The sequence below is a fragment of the Simochromis diagramma genome, unplaced genomic scaffold (assembly GCF_900408965.1).
Source record: "Simochromis diagramma unplaced genomic scaffold, fSimDia1.1 OVJJ01000026.1, whole genome shotgun sequence".
Classification (NCBI taxonomy): Eukaryota; Metazoa; Chordata; class Actinopteri; order Cichliformes; family Cichlidae; genus Simochromis; species Simochromis diagramma.
This window is the reverse complement of record NW_024386985.1, coordinates 7542031-7562930: the sequence shown is the minus strand read 5'-3', so window position 1 is coordinate 7562930 and position 20900 is coordinate 7542031. Positions and strand designations below refer to the sequence as shown.

General features: G+C 44.2%; 1 protein-coding gene across 2 annotated transcripts; it reads right to left on the bottom strand.

The window, feature by feature from the left end:
• Window positions 1-7581: 7581 nt before the first annotated feature.
• On the bottom strand, window positions 7582-20895 carry plppr3b (phospholipid phosphatase related 3b). Of its 2 annotated transcripts, none has more exons than XM_040039953.1 (8): window positions 20786-20895; window positions 14337-14445; window positions 13392-13577; window positions 12761-12887; window positions 12474-12669; window positions 12323-12380; window positions 11805-11978; window positions 7582-11225 (listed from the first exon to the last, which is right to left on the bottom strand). In XM_040039953.1, the coding sequence occupies exons 2-8, from the start codon at window positions 14439-14441 to the stop codon at window positions 9825-9827; spliced, it is 2247 nt and encodes a 748-aa protein (XP_039895887.1). In that variant the 5' UTR covers window positions 14442-14445; window positions 20786-20895; the 3' UTR covers window positions 7582-9824. The 2 variants fall into 2 exon arrangements, with proteins under 2 accessions (XP_039895887.1, XP_039895886.1); XM_040039952.1 differs by lacking the exon at window positions 20786-20895 and adding an exon at window positions 19597-19972.
• Window positions 20896-20900: the final 5 nt, after the last annotated feature.

Sequence of the window (20900 nt, the reverse complement as noted above, 5' to 3'; positions counted from 1 at the left end):
ACCACCACAGCACCACAGCAAAGTGCTTTACTGTGAATTCACCACAGTACTGCAAAGTAACCTGTTTATCCTACACAAAACTCCCCAGAATTGTCAGACAATATTTGAATAACACAAAATTAGTATACTTAGTTTGTTTTGCAGGAAGTTTCACTAAATGAAAATATATAACTTATAAAAACACATCAAAAACAATATGTGATTAAACACGAGGACTTGCATGTAAGCTTTATATGAGCAGTCCTTTTCTTTAAATCTAACCTCTCTTTCTCCTCTCCTCTGTCTTTTTTTTTTCTTATCTTTCTCCATCTCTGAGTGAAGTTAGCTTTCTTTTCTCTCCCTGTGAGATACAGAAGCTGGACCTTTAACTAGCAACATAGCTCAGAGTTTGAAAGCATGGATCTATCCATTAGTGCCCAGGCTGCTGCTGGTGATGGTGTGAGGGCCACGCTCCATCATCTCGAACCAGTCTGTTAAACATGATGATGAGTTAGCCGCACTGCCATAGTCACCAAACTCAGTCCAATAGAGCACTTTCGGGATGTGATGAAGTGGAAATTCCCATCATAGGTGTAACAGCTGTGTGATGATGATGTCATGTCAACATGGACCAAAATCTGTGAGGAACATTTCCAGCAGCTTCTTGAATCTGAGCCAATCTGAGTTAATCTGAGTTAAAGCAGCTCTGAAGGAAAAAAAAAGAGTCCAACCTGGTACTAGAGAGGTGTACTGATGCCTGGTCTCTCTTGGAAATTAGATTTTTAATCTCAATGAGATTTTTTTACCTGGATAAATAAGGGACTAATAATGTGGCCAGTGATTCATCAATTTTTCCTGAAATAGACTGAAGATGTGAAATCCTCAAACCTGAGATACTCATTACTCTTGTCATCTTTCATCATCATCCTCAGACATCAGAAACAGGGCAGGTGTTTAACTGTCAGAACGAAAACTCTTTTTTAACTTTATTCTAGGTCAGAAACTCTGAGGTTTCACATCAAAGTTAATTCAAATTTAAATTTTATTTTTCACATACACAATCATACACAGTACAACATGAAGTGAAATCCTTATTGCTGTGCAATTCCCGACCAAATAGAAGAACAAAACTAAAGAAATTAAAATGCAAATCAGCAGTGTGCAGATTGACAGTGAACAGTCAAAAATACAGTAATTGAGGTATGTTATTGAAGTGAATTATATGAATTCAGATGAAGCTTCACAATCAGGTGAGATTACCAGGAGGCAAATAGACACAGGAACTGAAAGCTTCAGTCTCCAGATTCATCACAGTCAGTCATGATTAGCAAACCTGATCTAGTTATGCTGCTGTAGACTCTCATCCTCTCTCTGTACCTTTCTGCAGGTGGGCCTCATGGTTTCTGACTCCACCCCTTGTCCTTTACAGAGAGGGTGTCTGCTGTGAGCTGACAGTGTGTAAATGAAGTTTAATTGAATGACATCACAGCATGTGCTCTTATCAGACTCAACTCATAGTGACTCACTGATCACTGATTGATTCCTCCCTGGACAGAAGCTGTGTTTCCACTGTCAGACTGAAGGGGGCGCCATCTGTCAGCAGAAAACCTGATCAGGACACACACACAAACACACACACACATTTTCCCAGTCTCTGTTGCCTTGGTAACACCCTGGCTGCTGGATGGCCTCCAGGAAATGAAGAGTGAGACGAGATGAGTGGGAGGGAGGTGTGTGTGTGTGTGTGTGTGTTCATCCTGGTTTGATTGTAGTCGGAGTTTTTGAACTGAGGTCCTGCAGAGACAAAATTTGTGATGAACGTCTGTATCCAGCAGGGGCGCCTAAGCCATCCACAGAGAGGTGAGGAAGTGCAAGCAGGGTTGAGCAGGTGGAGATTAGTGTCAGGGTGATTCATGATGGAAGGATAGCAGCAAGACTGAAAGGGAAGGTTTAAAGATGGCGGTGAGACCTGATGTGATGAACAGGATCAGAAATGAGTCCATCAGACAGGTGGCTCAGAGTCAGAAAGACTGAGAGAGGCATGCATGTGCAGAGGAAGGGGGGTGGAGGATGAAGATGGAGCTTCAGGGAGGGGGAGAATGGATGTAGTGAAGGACATGGAGAGGGTCGGTGTGACAGGAGGAGATGGAGACATGAGCGACTATCAGGACTGCTAAAGGAGGGAGTGATGTGTGTGTTTGTGTGTTAGATCTTATCTCAACACCACTGTTGCCATGGAAACTGCATAATGAGCTGAAGGTGCAGGACATTAGGCAGCTTGTTTGTATGTGTGATTGGTTCTGCTATTGATCCTTGAAGCTCTGTGAGACAGATGAGGTCACCTGACTCACCTGAGCGCGGACCTCGGTGTCTCCAGCCTGCTCAATTCTCATGAAGCTGTTGGTAGGTGGAGGACTGACACCACCTGTAATTCTCCTGTAACCCTGAGGCCCCTCCCTGGGCAACTTAACCACCATCTGCACCCTAACCTGTGTGATCTTAATGTCTCGTATGATGATGTGGGGCAATGCCGGTATTCACCGACACAAATGTAACTGCATGCAATTTTCTAAAAACCAACAGCTTTTGGATTTTAAGAAAATTCCAGGTTTTCCAGGCCGGCCATGACGCTGCACTGTGGTGATAGGAAACAGCTGCCACATACAAAGGTTGTATGTGGCAGCTGTGGAAGTTGTGGAGGTTGAGGTTGAGGTTGAACACCCGTGACTCCCCATCAGCAATCTGCCTCAGAAGAGCTGAAACATGTTTAAAAGCCCAGCTGCTTCAGCTCAGCACTTTAACTAATAATCATCAATAACTAATGAATACTCTGATCAGTGATGGTGCAGTTTCATGTCTCTTTTCTTTCCCCCACACTGTAAATAAAGACGGATGCAGATTGACGTATTCTCTCTAACACCCAACAGGGGGCGACTGCTCTCCTGACCTCTGAGATCAGTTTCAGCTTTTTTGTTTGAGTATAGAGGGTTTTCACCTATGTCACGTTCTGGGCGGTAACCCGCATGCGCGGCCATATTGGAGGCACTCGGAGGTAAACACTGAAATGGATCAATGTCCGAAACCACAGAAAAGCTCCTCAAAATGCGTTATAGATGCAAAGGCATACAGGGAAGGACTTGGTCCGCAGGAAAGGGCACAATATTTGTTTAAGGTTTATTGGTGGTGGTGCAGATCCATACGAGTTGGCTCCTTTGTCTTGGATCAATGACGACCCGAAGAGTCTTCTGTCTATTGCGTATCCTGATATCATCAACTACCTGGTTTTCTTGCCAAGCCTATACACAGGGGAAGACTTTAAATCTTATAAAAGTTTGGAGGCCTATAACCAGATGGTGTGTGGATGGGTGAGGAAGATGCAGTATCAAGTCATCAGCGACAGATGGCAGTGCTCTGGCCTTGCTGGTCTCTCAGCACTAATTGGTCAGTTTAAGGACACGCCCCATGGGACCAAAACCTCCAGGAAGCTCAAAAGATGGAGAGACTGAGAGAGGATGAAAGAGGAAATTAACAAGTTGACGAAGACTCTGAGGGATGTCTTCATCACATCATCTGTGGAAAAGTTAGTGCAACACACAAACGGCTTCATCCTCTGCATACCAGGAAACAACCGGGATTAACAATTATTACTGAGAGCCACGATGGCATCATTGGAAGAAAAGAGGAAGACACAGTGATGAAGAACGAGCTTTAATTGGAACCACAGAGCATGCACCTGAAACAGCTTCTTCAGCTCTTTTTATAGCAGCACTTTATACACTCATATGATGCTTCATGGTTTTACATTCAGATGAGAGCGCGCCGATTTAGAAACATCACATGCAACAACACACGGACACGGGAACAGCAGGACGGACCGCCTCGTATTTACAGACCGATTGTTTCAGGATGTTATTCTTCTGAGCTCCTATCGTCCTCAAACCAACATTTACATGATGGAACGAATCAGCATGCGTGATGTCATCAAGCAGCACACAGCTCTTTGATTACACCCCCAAAGCAGAGGGGTGTTTCCTATACACGGCTTTTCAGTCACAAGACATTAGCGTGCAAGCCACTGTCTGGGCCTGCCTGAAACTCGGGAAGTGATAAACACAGGTGTAGTGCTGCCAGAGGATCACTCCATCACTTTTTTCCAAATGCAAAATAAAATATTCACTGTTAGCTTAATTAGGTGAAATTTAGTCATGGCTTTAAGTGGATCTGAGTGATCGTAGCTCAATTGGTCTGCACAAAAACAAACAAAAAAAAAAATCAAGAAAAAGCAGCAGTCACAAGCATGATGTCACAAGCATGTGTCCATCGAGTGGACTGATGTCGTCACGGAATAATCGAGTGTAAGGTCAGGTTTTACCGTGAGCTCAGATCAGTGAGAGGAGGTTGAAGGAGGATCAATGTTTGTGACATCAGAGAGAACTCTGTTGATAGGAACAGTGCGAGCTCCATCGAGTGGACTGAGACTCAGGTGGAAACAGCTGACTTTACATGAACAGACCAGGGACATCCCCGAGTTGACGAAGGTGCTGTTACTGTGACATGAGCATAAATATGGGCTCTGTTGTTTCTGCTGGCAGTTATTAAAGTTGATGTTATATATGTTAGGATTCAGACATTAATCTGATCAACACGGTCAGAGCTGCATTTTCACAGACATGTGTGCGGTGTGTATGGCCCTGGGAGAGAAAAAAGCTCTCTCTGTGTGCACACTGCTGAGAAAAGTCACGCAGACACGTTTTAATTACAAACTAATTGTCATGCAGAGCAATGCATAACTGCAGTGTTTCAGCACAAGTGCAGTCATACAGCCATGGAATCTTGAGTTTAATAAATGCGCAGCATCACGGGCCATAAAGCTAACATTTATGGACGTAACATGGTTACTATGTAACTCGGGTCGGATCTCACTGTGAATCATGTTCACGGTTTAGGTCAGCAGTTCTGCTCTCCTCTGGATCAATCCTGCCTCCGTCTAAGCTGCAGATGTATTTATAACCCTGACTTTAACTTTACTAAGAAAAATGTCTGAGTGAGAGAAGACACATCAGGGAGGATAGAGCTGCGAGCAGCATGGAAGAAGTGATGAAGACTTCATGTTAGTTAGCCTCCGTGCTGAAACAGCGATAGAAGCAGAAACGTGTGCATCAGGTGCACAGCGGTCATTAAACAGCACTACACCTGTGGTGATGAACCAGCTAAATGATGAGATAAACTTTAAAATGTGAGAGAAAAAACAACCACACCCCTCTGTGGTGATGTGGTTGTATGACATCCAATATATCAGGCAAGTCTTGAGCAATGTGCACATGATATCACACAAGAATCCTGAATAAAACCAAAAGGTTTTATTTTTTACACCAAATGTATTGCCCTCTGGTGGTCATAAAAGCAGAATGCAACTTTAAAGAGGACATGAAACGTTACACATATAAAGCATAATTTACATACAAAAACTGACAGATGTAACTCTGTCTGTGAAGCAGGATTTAAGAAATAAATGCTTAAAGTTAAAAGTTGTTTAGAGCCATCTTCTGTCAGTGATGTCATGTGGTTGTCATTTGTGTTGTCCCTGGCTGCAACAATGAGTTTATGTTAAACTGAGGATATACTGTCCACTTTCACCGTCTGTCTCTTTAGCAGTAAGCGGCTCTTTGCTGTTTGGCTAGCTGCACTCAAATTGGAAAATCCAGCCATTAGCCATAATATTCGGGTTTGTGTGGAGGAGAGCCTGTTTGAGCCAGGTGACAGGTGTTTACTTGACCTACACGAACTGATTTTTCTTCCTCTGACCAAGTGTACCAAGCAGCAGAATCAGCTGATGCGATCAGCGTTAATTTATGCAACAAAATAATTTCTGTTCCCAAAAACATCCAGACAGTTTACAACATAACAGCCCACTACATGCACAACAAAGCACAAATGTAACTATTTATTTACTGAAGCACAACTGGGAATACCATCAGCACGTCTGCATCGAAAACAGGTGGATGTGAAAAAAAACCCAAGAAAGTGGAGCCTCTGAGGAAGAGATGCCACACTTTTTGGTGACCCTTTGTTTCTTCCTCACATCATCTCACTGACTGGATTACTTCATATTAGAAGTGAGGAAAAGCAAAGCCCAAATACACTACCAGTTAAACATTTGGACACACCTTATTTAATGTGTTTTCTTTATTTTTATTACTGTTGACACTGTGAGAATCTACAGTGTCAACGGACGGTGGTGGACATAAAAGCAGAATGCAACTTTAAAGAGGACATGAAACGTTACACATATAAAGCATAATTTACACCACTGAGGCATCAAAACTATGAATAAACACATGGAATTATGTAGTAAACAAAAAAGCGTGAAATAACTCAAAAAATGGTTTATATTTTAGATCCTTCGTAATAGCCCCCCCCCCTTTGCTTTGATTACTGCTTTGCACACTCTTGCCATTCTCTCGATGATCTTCATGAGGTAGTCACCTGAAATGGTTTTCCAACAGTCTTGAAGGAGTTCCCAGAGATGCTGAGCACTTGTTGGTTCTTTTGCCTTTACTCTGCGGTCCATCTCATCCCAAACCATCTCCATTGGGTTTAGGTCAGGTGACTGTGGTGTCTGTGCGGGATTTATCAGGGCTCTAATCTGAGGTGCTGTTAATTTGTGATTTCTGAGCCTGGTGACTCGGGTGAATTTATCCTCAGCAGCAGAGATGACTCCTTTGTCTTCCTTTCCTGAGGCGGTCCTCATGTGAGCCAGTTTCATCATAGTGCTTGGTGGTTTTTGCGACTGCTCTTGGGGACACTCAAAGTTTTAGCAATTTTCCGGACTGACTGACCTTCAGTTCTTAAAGTAATGATGGACTGTTTCTCTTAGCTGATTGGTTCTTGCCATAATATGAATTCTAACAGTTGTCAAAGAGGGCTGTCAGCTGTATACCAACCTGACTTCTACACAACACAACTGATGGTCCCAAACCCATTAAGAAGGGTGAGACACAAATGAACCCTGACAAGGCACACCTGTGAAGTAAAAACCATTTCAGGTGTCACATCATTGAAGCTCATTGAGAGAAGGCCAAGGGTTTGCAGCACTGTCAACAAAGTAAAGGGCGGCTTCTTTGGAGAATCTAAAATATAAAACATTTAAAGTTATTTATCAATTTTGTTTTTGCTACATTTGATGTCTTCAGTATCTACAACGTAGCCAGCTGACTGCATGGCTTGGTACACCCAACCTGATGAGGAAAAGCTGGATTGTGAGACTCCAGCTTGTCACTCTGGTGGCTCAAACAGGCTCTCCTCCACACAGGTCTCGTTTCTAAAGTGCTTTACGAACCCGAATATTATAGCTAATGGATTTTCCCATTTGAGTGCAGCTAGCCAAACAAGTTTCAACAATCAGTTTAACATAAACTCATAGTAACACAACAATTAGTTTTTAGTTTTAGTTTCCTTATTTTCCTCTGCGTTATCAGTTCTGTCCTAACCTAAACTGATGTCTATTACCTGAAACCAACCAACCACATGCTGTCATGTTCCATACTGATAGAAGATGGTGCTAAACATATTTTTAAAACGTTATATTTCATCGCTTATTTCTTAAATCCAGCTTTACAGACAGAGTCACATCTATGTCAGTTTTTGAGAGCAGGTCTCCATGATGGGAATTAGCCTATATATGTGGAACGCTTCATGTTCTCTTTAAGGTATTTCTTGATTCGTCCATGTCTGCTGCAGACAGTGGATTTTAACAGCAAAAAAAAAAATGATCACGATGACCCTAATCCTGTCCTGTCAGAATATGTAATATTTTAAAAATTGTTCTCTTAAATCTCAGCAATCAGGGAACAACAAAAGTCTTTCTACCTCATACAGACTGAAAAGTCTTTTTAGAGATTAACCATCTGCTACAGATTGAATCATTTCATCTGTGGACGAGGCTTAAAAGAAATGGTTAGGGGGTTGGGGTCATAACAGATGAAGACCTCACAGAGTTAAACCAACCTGAATCACAAGGTGACCCTAAGCTGGATAAGAAGCTAAGAAGATGAATGTTTGGATGGCAGAATATGCAGGTTTATCCAAGAAAATAGAAACTTCGATCTCGTATTAAGTGTACGGTTATATATGTCAGTTTAGCTGGTCAAAACACCACAAGTTGTCCATAATTTTGCTCTGAATCACTATCGTTGAGCTAAAAAACTTTTTAGCAACGCTACATTAATTATAATTGGTGTTTCAGATGTTTCATAGAGATGTTGATCTCTGTGGACAATCAGGACATGCATAATCAATCAAATAAGTAATCTTGTTTAACTGAAACAAACTTTCTGTAGACAGAAATAAATAACTTTACTGTGAAGCCATGGCTTTAACACCATTTTCCATTCCGATTCTTTGAAGAAACATTTGATTAATATTCACGCACGTAAACCTTCGGCCGTCTTTCGCACTTATAAAGCTCTGAAATAAAATCACCTAGTTTCTTTTTAAACCTAAACGTCTGTGACGAGATTTAATCTCATGTTGGTCCATTAGTAATAAGTACTATCATTCACACACAAAAACAAAACGCTCACAACCTCCACCAATCAGACAGCAGCACACACAAACAAACAAACAAACATGCTGAGAATCACTATAGCAACCAAACCATCACACCAGAGAGGCAAGAAATATACAATCTGAATTCGACTGCCAACATGGCCGCCATCACAGAATCCATAACTGGAGGGGTTGGGTTCTGCTGCTGGGTTCTTATTTGCCGCAGGGTTATGGTTTGTCGCAGGGCTACGGCTTGTTGGAAGGTTAGGGTTTGTTGGAGAGTTCTTGTTTATTGGAAGATTCTTGTTTGTCGCAGGGTTAGGGTTTGTTGCAAGGTTCTTGTTTGATGGAGGGTTAGGGTTTGTCAGCGGGTTCAGGTTTATCAAAGGGTTCTTGTTTGTCGCAGGTTTAGGGTTTGTTGGAGGGTTCTTGTTTGTGACAGGGTTCTTTGTTTGTCGCAGGTTTGTTGGAGGGTTCTTGTTTGTCATAGGGTTCTTGTTTGTTGCAGGGATCTTGTTTGCTGCAGGGTTAGGGTTTGTTTGGGTGTTTCAAAAATTTACTGTTTGAGTTTGTCTCTGTGCTTTGACTTTGAGCTGTTTATTGAATGAGTTCCTTTCTTCTTAGAGGCTCAACACAGTGGACAGCATCTCTTCGGCACAGATGGAGGTGTTCCTTTCTGGATCACAGAACAATTGGGTCAGTCTGTGTCAGTCTAAAGAAGTTTGTGATTGGATTCCTTCAGGATTAATACTGTCCTTTAGCCACAGCCTGAATCCTTTCTAAAGTTAAAGTCACTGAACAGGAAACTGAATGGGTGGAAGAGCAGAGGTACCTCAGCACCATCACTGACCAAAAACAGTGAGATCATCTGATAAATGTGAACAACACCTCTGTCTCTGTTTATAACCACTGAATCCATCCTTCTTGGGATGATTTCTTTGGATAGCAACTTATCTCAAGAATAATAATAAAAAAAAAATAAAAAAATAAAAATAATAATAATAATAATAATAATAATAATAATAATAATATGGTCCTCTGTGGTGGGTTCACTTGGAAAAATTAATAGTTGCAATAGCATTGATGTCCTCCTAGACTCTCTGAGAGGTAAGATGTCTTTTTGTGGAGAGAAACTGTCCAAGTGTTGAGCTCCTAAACCTTGAGCTCATCATCTCCTGGGTGGAAACCTCTTCTCACAGCTTGTTGCTTGCATAGCATCACGCTCCTTGTTGCCAACCAGGTTTTGTGCTGTTAGTGACCAGTTTCAGAGTAAGGCTTTTATTTTGAAAGGTAACAGACTAATCTTTGAACCTCCGTCCCTGCAGACTCTTATAATAGTTCTCCTGCTCAGTCTGGTTACGGATCTCTCGATCCAACAGAACCAGTGCTGTCTTGCGCCTCATGGCCATCTCCCTGCGCTGAGCATCTGATGACATCTCTACCTGCTGGTGAGGTGGGCTTGAGGATATGGTAGGGTCGACAGTGGCGCATGGTGAGGCAGAGCGGCGTGGGTGGAAGCTGCTGCTGCTGCGGCTGGCCGAATCTCCTCGATTCAGGTTAGAGAGGTTGTAGGTTTCTCGTGGGTCTCCCCCATTGGATGCCCCCACCCACTCCCATGGGTTACCATTACCTGATGGGGGCTGGGCCTGGGGAGGAAGCGGGACTTGGACAACAGGATAGTGGGGTGCATGGGCATCCACTGTGATGATACCTGGCCCCTCCCGTGGTTGCTCAAAGGGGTGGCGGTAGTGTGGCGAGTCGGCAGCGGAGGAGATGGCAGAGCAGGTGGATGTGGTTTCGGAGGACTTCTCCCCAGAGGACGAGGACGGCAGGAGGCCCTGCTGCTTGGACATGGCAATGACTTGCATGAGACGTGGCTGGTTGGCAGCACCACGCCCGGACGCCTCCCCGGTTGTCTTCTCCCGGATGGCGAGCCACTTGGCTCGGGTTAGGGCGCTTTTTGGAGAAACCGGTGGGGGTCCTGCTTCTGGGATCTGTGGGGGTCTGGGTGTTGCCACAGCTTTGGCCCCCCCTGGAGGTGGAGTGGGGTTGCGACTTGCGTTTGCCCTCCCGGCATGCACTGCAGGCTGGTAGATCGGGGCTTGAGAACCGCCATCGTCAGTCCCCACAGAGCCTACCTCAGAGCCGTCCTCACTGGTTTCGTGCTCTGCCTCGTCCCGAACACCCATACCTCGCATCTCCATCGACTTCTGCTTCCACTCTGACACCAGCTGCTGTGACCGCATAGGGTCCATGGGCACCTGAACAGCCTTCAGACGGCGCTGCACTGGCTGCACTGGCTGGACCGGCTGCACTGGCTCCTCAGAGGCATCGTTGGCCCCCAGTACACCATTTACATTCATGCTAGCTCTTGGCAGCGTGTTGCTGAAGGTCACCATGGTCTCCTTTCCCATGGGGCTTCGGGGAGCCAGCAGCTCTACATCCACACTGGCCCTCTTCAGACTTCCCATTGAGCCCTTCTCCCTCTGCAGGGGCCCCAGGCCATCCAGCCGGTCCATGGGAGCCGGAGCTGCCGCTATCTCATCGTTACTCTCTGAGGCAGAGGCAGGGCCTTTGTTATAGACCGACTCGTGTCCCCGCTCAGTCAGTGCTCGGAGAGGGTCCGCCTTTAGGGGTGGAGGAGGTGGGGGTGGAGTGATGTCATCAGATGATTTGAAGTTGGCGACAGCGTGAAGGGCCTGACGGAGGAGAATAAAATCTTGTGAGTCTTTGGAGAGTCACAAACCTCAAAAATACTCTGAAACCTGATCTAATCGTCAGATCAAACCTCAGAGACCAGCACCAAGATCTGTTACATTATTACCAACCTCTTCAAAAACAACCAAATCCCCCGGTTTCAACAACTGAGTCGGTGTCTTTGGATGATATTCTATTAAATCAGGCTTTGAATTATTTGAAAGTCTTAGCTGTGTTTTTCAGGCTGAATGATTAAAGCTGCCTCAGTGACCTTCTGTCTATATTTTAGGTGCTGTTCAGATGTTTCTTTGTGCTGGCAGGTTTAATATTCCCTCATATTCAGTTGGATATTCAGCCCATCATCTCTTTGTGAAGCTCCTCGGCTGAAGCTTATTGGGTAAATCAAGATTTGAGTCACTTGGAGCTGCAGAGCTGTTGGTTTTTGATCTACCATCAGCCTCCGGTTTAAGCTGATGCAGTCGTCATGACAACACCAACACAAAGCCATGTCCATGACAACAGCTGCAGACTCTGGAGCTCCATCAGACAGAAACACACATCAGATGTGTCCTTTATCTCACCAGGTAGGCGGCGATGAAGGCTCCGATGAGGAAGCCCACATAGACGTCGATGGGGTGGCTACGATGCTGTGTGATCTGAGTCAGGCCAGTCAGCGCCGCAGCAATGGCAAATGCAAACACCAGCACGGGTTTGAGCAGCTTGGTGCTGTCTGAGATGGTCGAATTAAAGTACATCTGACAGGAAACAGAAGCTAACATCAGAGAATGCCACGATACAGCAAATTCAACACATCTTTATCAAGACAAACAAAACTGAGCAGTACAAGCAGACCTGACACAATTTCCTAAAGACATTTTTTAAAATGTGAACATTGTCCCTTATTTATTTTTGTGTAAAATGAATTTATTCTGGGATGGAAAATTTAACTTTAATCCGAGTCTAAAATCAGCTTTTAATTTACATGCGTTAAAAGCAGCATGGCCGACCCAGCGTTTCTGGGCTGAACCTGAACTCTGACCACTGGACCTAAAATCACACGAGCTTGTTTCTGTGGGAAGGTTTTCTTTGTTGCACTTACAGAAACATAAACAGCAGCAAACGCTGACAGAGTTGCATGCTGGGAAGGAAACGTCTTTCTGTAAGAAGAGGAAGAAAAAAAAAAAAAACATGCCTCAATGATCAGTCTGAAAACTTCAATCAGCGACACAAACAGGAAGTACAGCAAGCACCTCGCAGCCATGATGGCGTGCTCATCCTGCCCAGAGCAGATGTCTGTGGTGATGTAGGCATTCTTGTCACATGACACACCCGCCAGAGTATAGTTAGGTTTGCAGACAGTGAGGAAGAATGGTGCGTGGTACCCCGTGGACAGCTGGATGATGTCAGTGAGCAGCGCGGTCGCACACAGGCCGAACACGTGCACACCTGCAGGAACACTTCTGACATGTAAGACTGGTGGCAGGTCACAGGGTACAGACAGGTGGATGTGCAGCAGGTTCTGCAGACACAGTCATACCTACGAAACGGACCGTCCTCCTCAGGAAGGAGTTGAAACTGCAGCCGCCGGCGTTGATACTTCCCTCAGCTCGGCGGAGTTTCAGACGGGACTGCAGGCAGTAGATTGCTCCTTCCACCAGCATAATCTGGGGCACAAAACAAATCCACCTCAGCAGCTTGAAGCAGGACAGGCTGACCCCGCCCACTTTCTACAACCACCAAAGATGAAATACTAGTTTATGCACAGGTGGAGATGTACAGGTGAGGAAAGCAAAGACACCAAAGACTTCCAAACGTCTGAGGTATTTTCATTGTTCGTGAGGTCAGAATGGAGAGTCAGGGTACCCCATCAACCATGTAACCACACACCCACCCATCCACTAGCAACTAATCACTTACCAACTTACAAACACCTATTAAACCACTCAACAGTCATTGACCAACCACCTATCCAACCAAACATCCACCAATCTCTCATCCATCGACCAACCCTTCATTCAGCCGCTCAAAAACTAAACCACCCACCCATCAATCACATATACCAAGCATCACCTCCAGTCATCTTCTTAGCCTCCAATCCGACTAAGCAAGTGAGTCATCACTAAAAACATATTCCTACATAATCAATAAATTCTAATAAATTATGGTACCGAAGCAGCGGGTCCAGCGAAGGCGAGGCTTAGAAGCATCAACAGTGGGATCAGCTCATCTCCTCCATCCACGTACGGCATGCTCAAATCTCTGTCGTGGCACCGGAAACCCACTTGAGCCGGCTTCACCACATCGGTCAGCTCCAGGAAGTACAGCGACACCATAGAAGAAGCCACAATGGGCAGCTGCATGCAGAAAAACAGATAAACATCTGTTAATGGGATCATCTGATCCTTGTCGACACGGCAGGAAGTGCTGCCAAAATGTAGCTCTGAGTTTACAGGTAGTGTAAACAGGAAGCAGAATCCTTTCATCGCTCTAGCCTCTGTAAGATAAGCTGACCTCTGTTAGTGAGTGTGTGTGATCGCAAGTTTCAAGTTTGGCTCAGTCATCTGGAAATCATGACCATAAACTCATGATGTCAGTGGGGTTTTTTTTTTTTTTTACAGAGGTCCCAGCAGACACTGTCTCCCCATACACCTCCACAGGACCTGAGGTCAGCTGTTGCCCCCTGGTGGTCAGTAAAAAGAGTACAAGTGTAAGAGAACTCAGATTTTACGATTCAGGCCCAGAAGCTACATCTATGTTTAGACTGTCTGAGGATCTGAAGCATCAGCGTGTGGTCCATGGGCTCTTCAGATGGTCACTGAGGATTTTCATAAAATACTCGAATTATATTGAAAATTATGTTAATTTGTTCAGGGGTTTTTTTTGATCCTCTAAATGAAAATAATTTAATAATAATGGATTGCATTTATATAGCGCTTTTCGGGGCCCTCAAAGCGCTTTCCAAACAGTTCATGCAGAACTTTTATTAAATGAGTTGAATTAAAGCGGAAAGTCTGAAATTCACATGCTGTTTGATTTGAAAAATAGCGCGGTGGACCTGACTGTAGGTACGGTCCTCGGTGTCATGTGACCATTTGTTTGTTTGTTGCTCTCACCTCTACGAAGTAGAAACATGGCAGCAGAGTCAGACTGTCCTTTGGAGGTTTCTTCTTCATCTTCTCTGAGGGGGAGGATGTCATCATCATCATCATCATCCTCATCAACCTATACACAGACGCACACACACACACACAGATAGAAGCATTATTTCCTGATTATGAAAAAACAAACATTTGAGGCTGAACTTGTCCAATCACAACAGAGCTGCAGGAGGGGCGGTTCCACAGACAGTAAAAACATGGGGCACTTTATGTCAGAGGTATTGATGCAGCCAGCAGGCCCCTAAGTCTTAACTGGAGAGAGCCCGCTGAACCTCAACCTTCAGATCCAGACAATCTCGCACATTCCTTCTTCTTATGGTTCCCACGGAAAGAAGCTCCACTACGCTCAGGCAGGAACCATAAGTTTAAATACCAAGGGACTACCATAAAGATCGTTTAAAATGTCTGAATTGCGCTTGCTCAAAAAAAGAGCTGCATTCAGCGGTTTAAAACGAGACCAGTATCAGAGAAACGTCAGGTTCCACTCGCTGTACCTGGCCCGGTTGTGCGTGACATACAAAAAAGATGTCCCCACCTTCACTCACCTGATAAAGCTCAGAAGATTTTTTGATCAGAGGTTCAGTAAGGAGTACGACGAGTACGCACACATTCCCATCGTTCATGATAATCAGCCGTACTCAAGATACAGATGCTCCCCTTATTGTTGGATTAATCAACATCCTACATGCAGGCGCATACCAGAAAATCCCCACCTTTGTTGTCTTTGACATTTGTGTGCAAGAGCATATACAAATTTGTGTGTATATATATATATATATATATATATATATATATATATATATATACATAAATGCTCATCTGTTTTATTGCATCGCTCAGCCATCTTATTTTAGTTTCAATCTTCATGTTAATAGTTTCTAACTTGTCACAGAAGGATGGGAGCCTCTCCAGACATAAGTATTAAAAGAATGTCTTACCAGAGGTTTCTGGAAATAATGTTTACTCTGCAGATTGCCTCTAAAACAGCGACAAGTTTAGATTTAGTTTACAGAAGCGCTGAATGATGTTTCGCGCTTTATCCCAATGATCGTTCTTATTAATATTTTCACCTTTTGTAACTTTCTCACTCAGTTAGTCATGGCTAAACATGGTGGACAGTATTGATGCTAAAAGGGCTGCTAGGTTTAAATGGGCCTGATAAAAGAGTCAGACTATTCAGTTGCCTTAAATACTTAAAATGTGAGATGGCATTCCTTCAGGAAATCCACCAACTGAATAAAAATGAAGACTTAAAGAAGGATGGGAGGGCAATATATTTCATTCCAATCTTAATTCTAAGACATGTGGGACGGAATAATAAAAAAAAAATCAAGTTTACTGCGACCACTGTCATCTCAGATCCACACAGAGGTCTCATAATTGTTGACGGGCTCCTTCACAACACGTCTAGCGTGGTTCTGGTCATGCCACAAACTGGGATGATAAGTTTATAGAGAAAATAATCTTGTTAATTCCAGATTTGAACTTGCAGGAATTGATTCTGGGGGAGATTTAAACTGTGTAATAATACTGGATCAATCCAGTCATAAATCTATGAACCTAACAAAAAAGGCTAAGCTGCTTTCAACTTTTATGGAGCAGGTTGGAAGTGTTGACCTGTTTTTTATTCCCACAAGGTAGGTGTTTTTCTTTCTTCTCCTTATCATGCATCACTCATATGGCAGAATAAACTGTTTCTTTGTTGACCAGTCCCTTGGTACCTAACCAGACAGAAAATTTTCAGCTGGTAGGGGCTTTTGTGAAATGATATCCCTCAAAATTAATGATTTTTTTTTTAGAATTCAATTAAAAATAAAAATAAAAATCAAATCCGTCCTTCCCTTCTCTGGGAAGCACTAACAGCAGTAATCGGGAATTCTGCTAAAATAAGATGAAAAATACTAAACTGGAGGCGCTCATTAAATCAGTATCCATGGTGGATGGTCAGTACTCCATGGCTGTATCCCAATTGACTGTGTGCACGTTAGCATATGCTACTTCCGGTGCGGAAACTCCTGTGGGGAGCTTTGTTTCCGGTGTCCTATTCGCGCCTGGTTTATGGTCCAAAACAAGTTAAGCAAATGAATGAATCAAGCGGCGATTTACATTTCTATAGATGTCTTGGGCATTTACCCAATATATCTGTAAATGATGTTCATCGACTTGTTGATATTTTTTCCCCGCACCTCAGGGCAAAAGAGAAAAGGGATTCAAATGTTATATTTCTCAGCTGTCCCTCGTTTATCGCGGGTGTTATGTTCTAAAAATAACCAGCGATAGGTGAAATCAAGTAGCCAATTTTAGACGGAGGAGATCGTCTGCAGCGATCAGGACGCAGGACACAATGTGACGTAAAAAAAAAAATAAGCATGCAAACTTGCACTAAAAAATCTGCGAAACAGCGAGGTGAAAGGTGAACCGCGTTATTAGCGAGGGACCGCTGTAATTTTTAAGGTAAGTCACAACATACTCTTCGTAAATACTAATGTATAGAAACCGTTACCAGCAATCATTCATTTTTTTGTGTGGCTTTTTTCACGGTTTGTTAACATGCTGTGTAGGTGTGTACTTGACTAGCTGATCTCGGCATAATGGGGGAAACATCTGGTTTGACTATTCTTCACCTGTAGTTTGAATGCTGAACATTTGCCTGTTTAAATCACAAGACCAGTCACTATACAGAGATGTGCTTCTGAATGTGAACGATGTGTCTTCTGCATGCAGTAATGCAGTTCTGCTTGTGTTGAGTGATGTAAACAACTGATAGATCTAAACTCTTTAAACGTCAAAATTGATCATTAGATTTTTTATGACACAACAGTGGTGAGTGTTCCCACCTTCTGCTTTTTGTAACTTAACGCGATCTTTCCGTTTTCGAGTTTTGGACATGATTTTGGAGGATATCTTCGCAGTAGCGATTGACTGCAAAGTAAAGCTACCGGAAATGTACAACCCCACATCCGGTCTCAAACCAGGAAGTTAGCATTTTCTCATGCACAGGGTCAATTCAGGGTCTGCAGCCTTAAAGTACGCAGCCTCAACGATCCTCAAGGGCCGCGTACTTAAAGACCGCTAAGGCCGGAAGTGCGAGGCTTGTGAAATGGGACGGTCTAGCCTCCGTTGCGCTGCCCAGGTTGCCTAGCAACCATGATACTAACAGCTGGAAACGTTACATACAGCATTGTTTGACAGAAATGAAGGAGAAAATCTTTTGTTCATTTGTTTGTTTGTTTCTACATGAGCTTTGATCATTCTCTGTAAGATTACGGTCAGCTATTGAACGGCATATATTTTAAAGTAAAGGCTTTAAAACCAAGTTTGTAAAAACGTCACTAATGTCACATAACTTTGCCGACATGTGGCCAACAGTAATGTTTTCATGTTCTTCGTTATTAAACATTTGCACATAAATAAGTAACATAATATTCAGTACTTACTTAAAGTTTACTCTTCGGACGACCCTTGTCCGCCGTTTCTTTTCGGCAAAATTATCCACACCCACCGCCGCGCTATGCATTCTGGGATATGTTGGGTCACGAAGTCTACACCGCCACGTCCTTAAAATTCAGGGAAATGAAGGACGCATTTCAGGGCCGCATTTCGAGCAGCCTTCGAATTGGGACAGCCTTCGTCGCGTCGCGGTGACGTAATCGGCCTTGAAATGCGGCCTTTAAGGCTGCAGACCCTGAATTGGGATACAGCCCATCTCTTCTTCCATTGAACCGTTTTAAAACAAGAAGAGCCTCAAACCTGAATTCTGTCTTGATGCCAATAGGGGGCAACAACTGTCAACTTCTTTTGAGGTTTTATAGACATGTGATGTTAGCTTGTTCATCATTTTGTACATGTGACAGCGCAGGATCGCAAAGGGATCGAGATGACCCGGCTGGCATTTGACACATGTTAGCAGCAGCACCAAGGTGCAGCTTTTATTTTGAAGGTGAGCCCTATCAATTTCCTGTTTTTCCCACAGTTTTCACATCAAGTCATTAGCAAACAAACATGAAAAACTAAAGGTAACCATGGCAACCAATGCAGTCACTCTGCAGCTTCTTTGCAGCTGATTTTCTTTTATGTTTCCATAGCAACCACTGCTCTTACTTTCAATATGGCTGACAGTTCTTAAGCTATAGGCGTAAGACGTCCTGTGAAAACCCTCCCACCAAGTTTGCACCAGAATGAAATGAGCTAGGTAATTTCAGTCACACTGTTTGAAAATGGAGGATTTTCTGTAGTAGGAAGCTGCACACTGATTGGCTCATGAGTTTTCAATCATAAGTCATTAGACAAGCAGATGCGCCCCATTCCCATGTCCACTTTTCTGCAACAGTGGAAACTGGACTTTAGAAAGTAGTGGGCGACATCACGGTGTCGCCCACTGGTTTCTAAACCAGTGCCCTTTAAAGAGTTTGACCCATCAATCCTGAGCTAAAGATTCAAACACAACAACACAATGACCAGTCAGCTTAAAGACACTGACTGTCTGTCCTCCTCGTCTGCTCGCCGTTTACAGTCATTGTGAGGTCGTGGACGTGACCTCGCAGACCAGCGGGAGAGCTGCGATCTGGAGGAGAGGAGGAAACTTATCCATACAAATTTCTGATGAAAGAAGCGACTGTTTCTGCCTCTGTGCTGTTGACTGCCCCCTGCTGGCAGTCAACAGCACAGCAGTCAAACTTCAAAAGAAGCTGAAGTTGACTGCTGTCGCCCCCTAGTGGCATGGTGTGGGCGGGGTTAGCGCCTCCCTTACACCTCCACCTCAGAGGTTGGAGTGATAAAATCCCACTCAGGGATCCATTCAAAAAATGAAAGGTTAATGCTTCAGCATGTGGTGCCAGAACTCTGACACACCTGAGTTTACTAGAAGAAGATCACATGACCACAGGAAGCAGCTGGACACCGGCTGCTCGGACCCTCCCCCTCACAACACAGACACCCTCACACCTGTGTTCAGTCATTTCAGAGAAGTCCACTGAAAATCAGTCTGAAGACAATCAGCTGCACAAAGGAAGCTCTTCATCATCATCACCCTGACACACGTCACATTAATGCCATTTAAGAGCTGACCAATCAGTATACGGAGGTCCTCCACCCACTGATGGAGCCGCGCGGACAGACAGACAGGTGGAGGTGCAGCAGGACCGGAAACTGAACAAAGCAGTCCGGATTTTGCACCTCTGCAGCAAAACACACACACACACACACACAGTATCACCTCTGAACATCCACCCGCTCTGGATCCAGTCAGCAGAACCGGAACCTTGCTGCGGCTGGGTCTCAGTCCGGTTCCGGTGGGTTCCGTTTCCTGCAGAACAGCGCAGAGACGTCTGTGTGCGGGAGGAACCTGCTGCGGTGTGTGTGTGTGTGTGTGTGTGTGTCAGGGTGGGCGGGGCAGAGCGAGCTGTGAAACGTTCCTCGTGCGTGTTGCTGTCAGGTGATCGGAGCCTAAAGGGTTACACTTTGGCGCTGTTTTTAACCCTTCACGCACCTGAAACGTCACAGAGACAAAAACACGTGATTCTGCCTTTTTTTTTTCTAATCGCCTGAAAAAGCAGCTGAATGCAGGCTGTGGCGCCCCCTGCTGGGACAGGAGGGGGGGAACATGCTTTTCCCCAGAGGAACCCAAGACAGTCACAGACAGGGAACACTGGGAGGCTGAAGCTCACCTGCAGCAGGTGTTACTGGCTGAACGTTCTTCTGAAGGCTGGTGCTCTTTAGCTCATTCAGAATCATTTCCAGTTTATTAATATTAAATCCTGAATTCAGACACTGTGACCTGAACAGAGAACATTTTCTTACAAATATCCATGTGGATGGAAGAGAGATAAGAATTTTTACCGACAGGCTTCTCTTCATCATTATATGTGATCACACACACAGAATTAAACCATTACTAAATGTGTAGTTTTGTACTCAGGAAAAGGCGGTTGTCTGTGCTCCAGGTTCAACCTAAACAGACGAGCAGGTCCACCACAGGGGGGTGCTGTTTCAGAGCAGCTGTCATGATGTGAAAACTGAACTTTGAGTCGTCAGAGTGGTGACTACATGTTTGCATTACCTTTCACTGTGTGTGTGTGTGTGTGTGTGTGTGTGTGTGTGTGTGTGTGTGTGTGTGTGTGTGTGAGTGTGTGTGAGAGAGAGAGAGAGAGAGTTGAGTGAGAGAGAGACTTTAAACTGTATTCTCCTATTTTTACCTGCAGCTGGAAATGAGCTGGATAAAAAAAAAACGTGACTGAAAGAATCTCTCTCTGGTTGATGCACCTCTACCAAGCAGAGTGATGGGCAAACGCAGGTGCTCAGTGCATCACCTGACAGGTGGTTATGATCAGCTGAGAGAAACGGTGATCACAGGTGTCTGTAAAGTAATTTCTCCCTTAAAGACATTATGTACACGATGAACCCACCTGACACTTCCTGCAGCATCACTTCTGTTCCCATGGAAACACCCGATGACCCATTTGTTCCATCAGTGTGATGTGACATGGATGTACCAGCACTCTCAGGTGTTCGGACACAAAA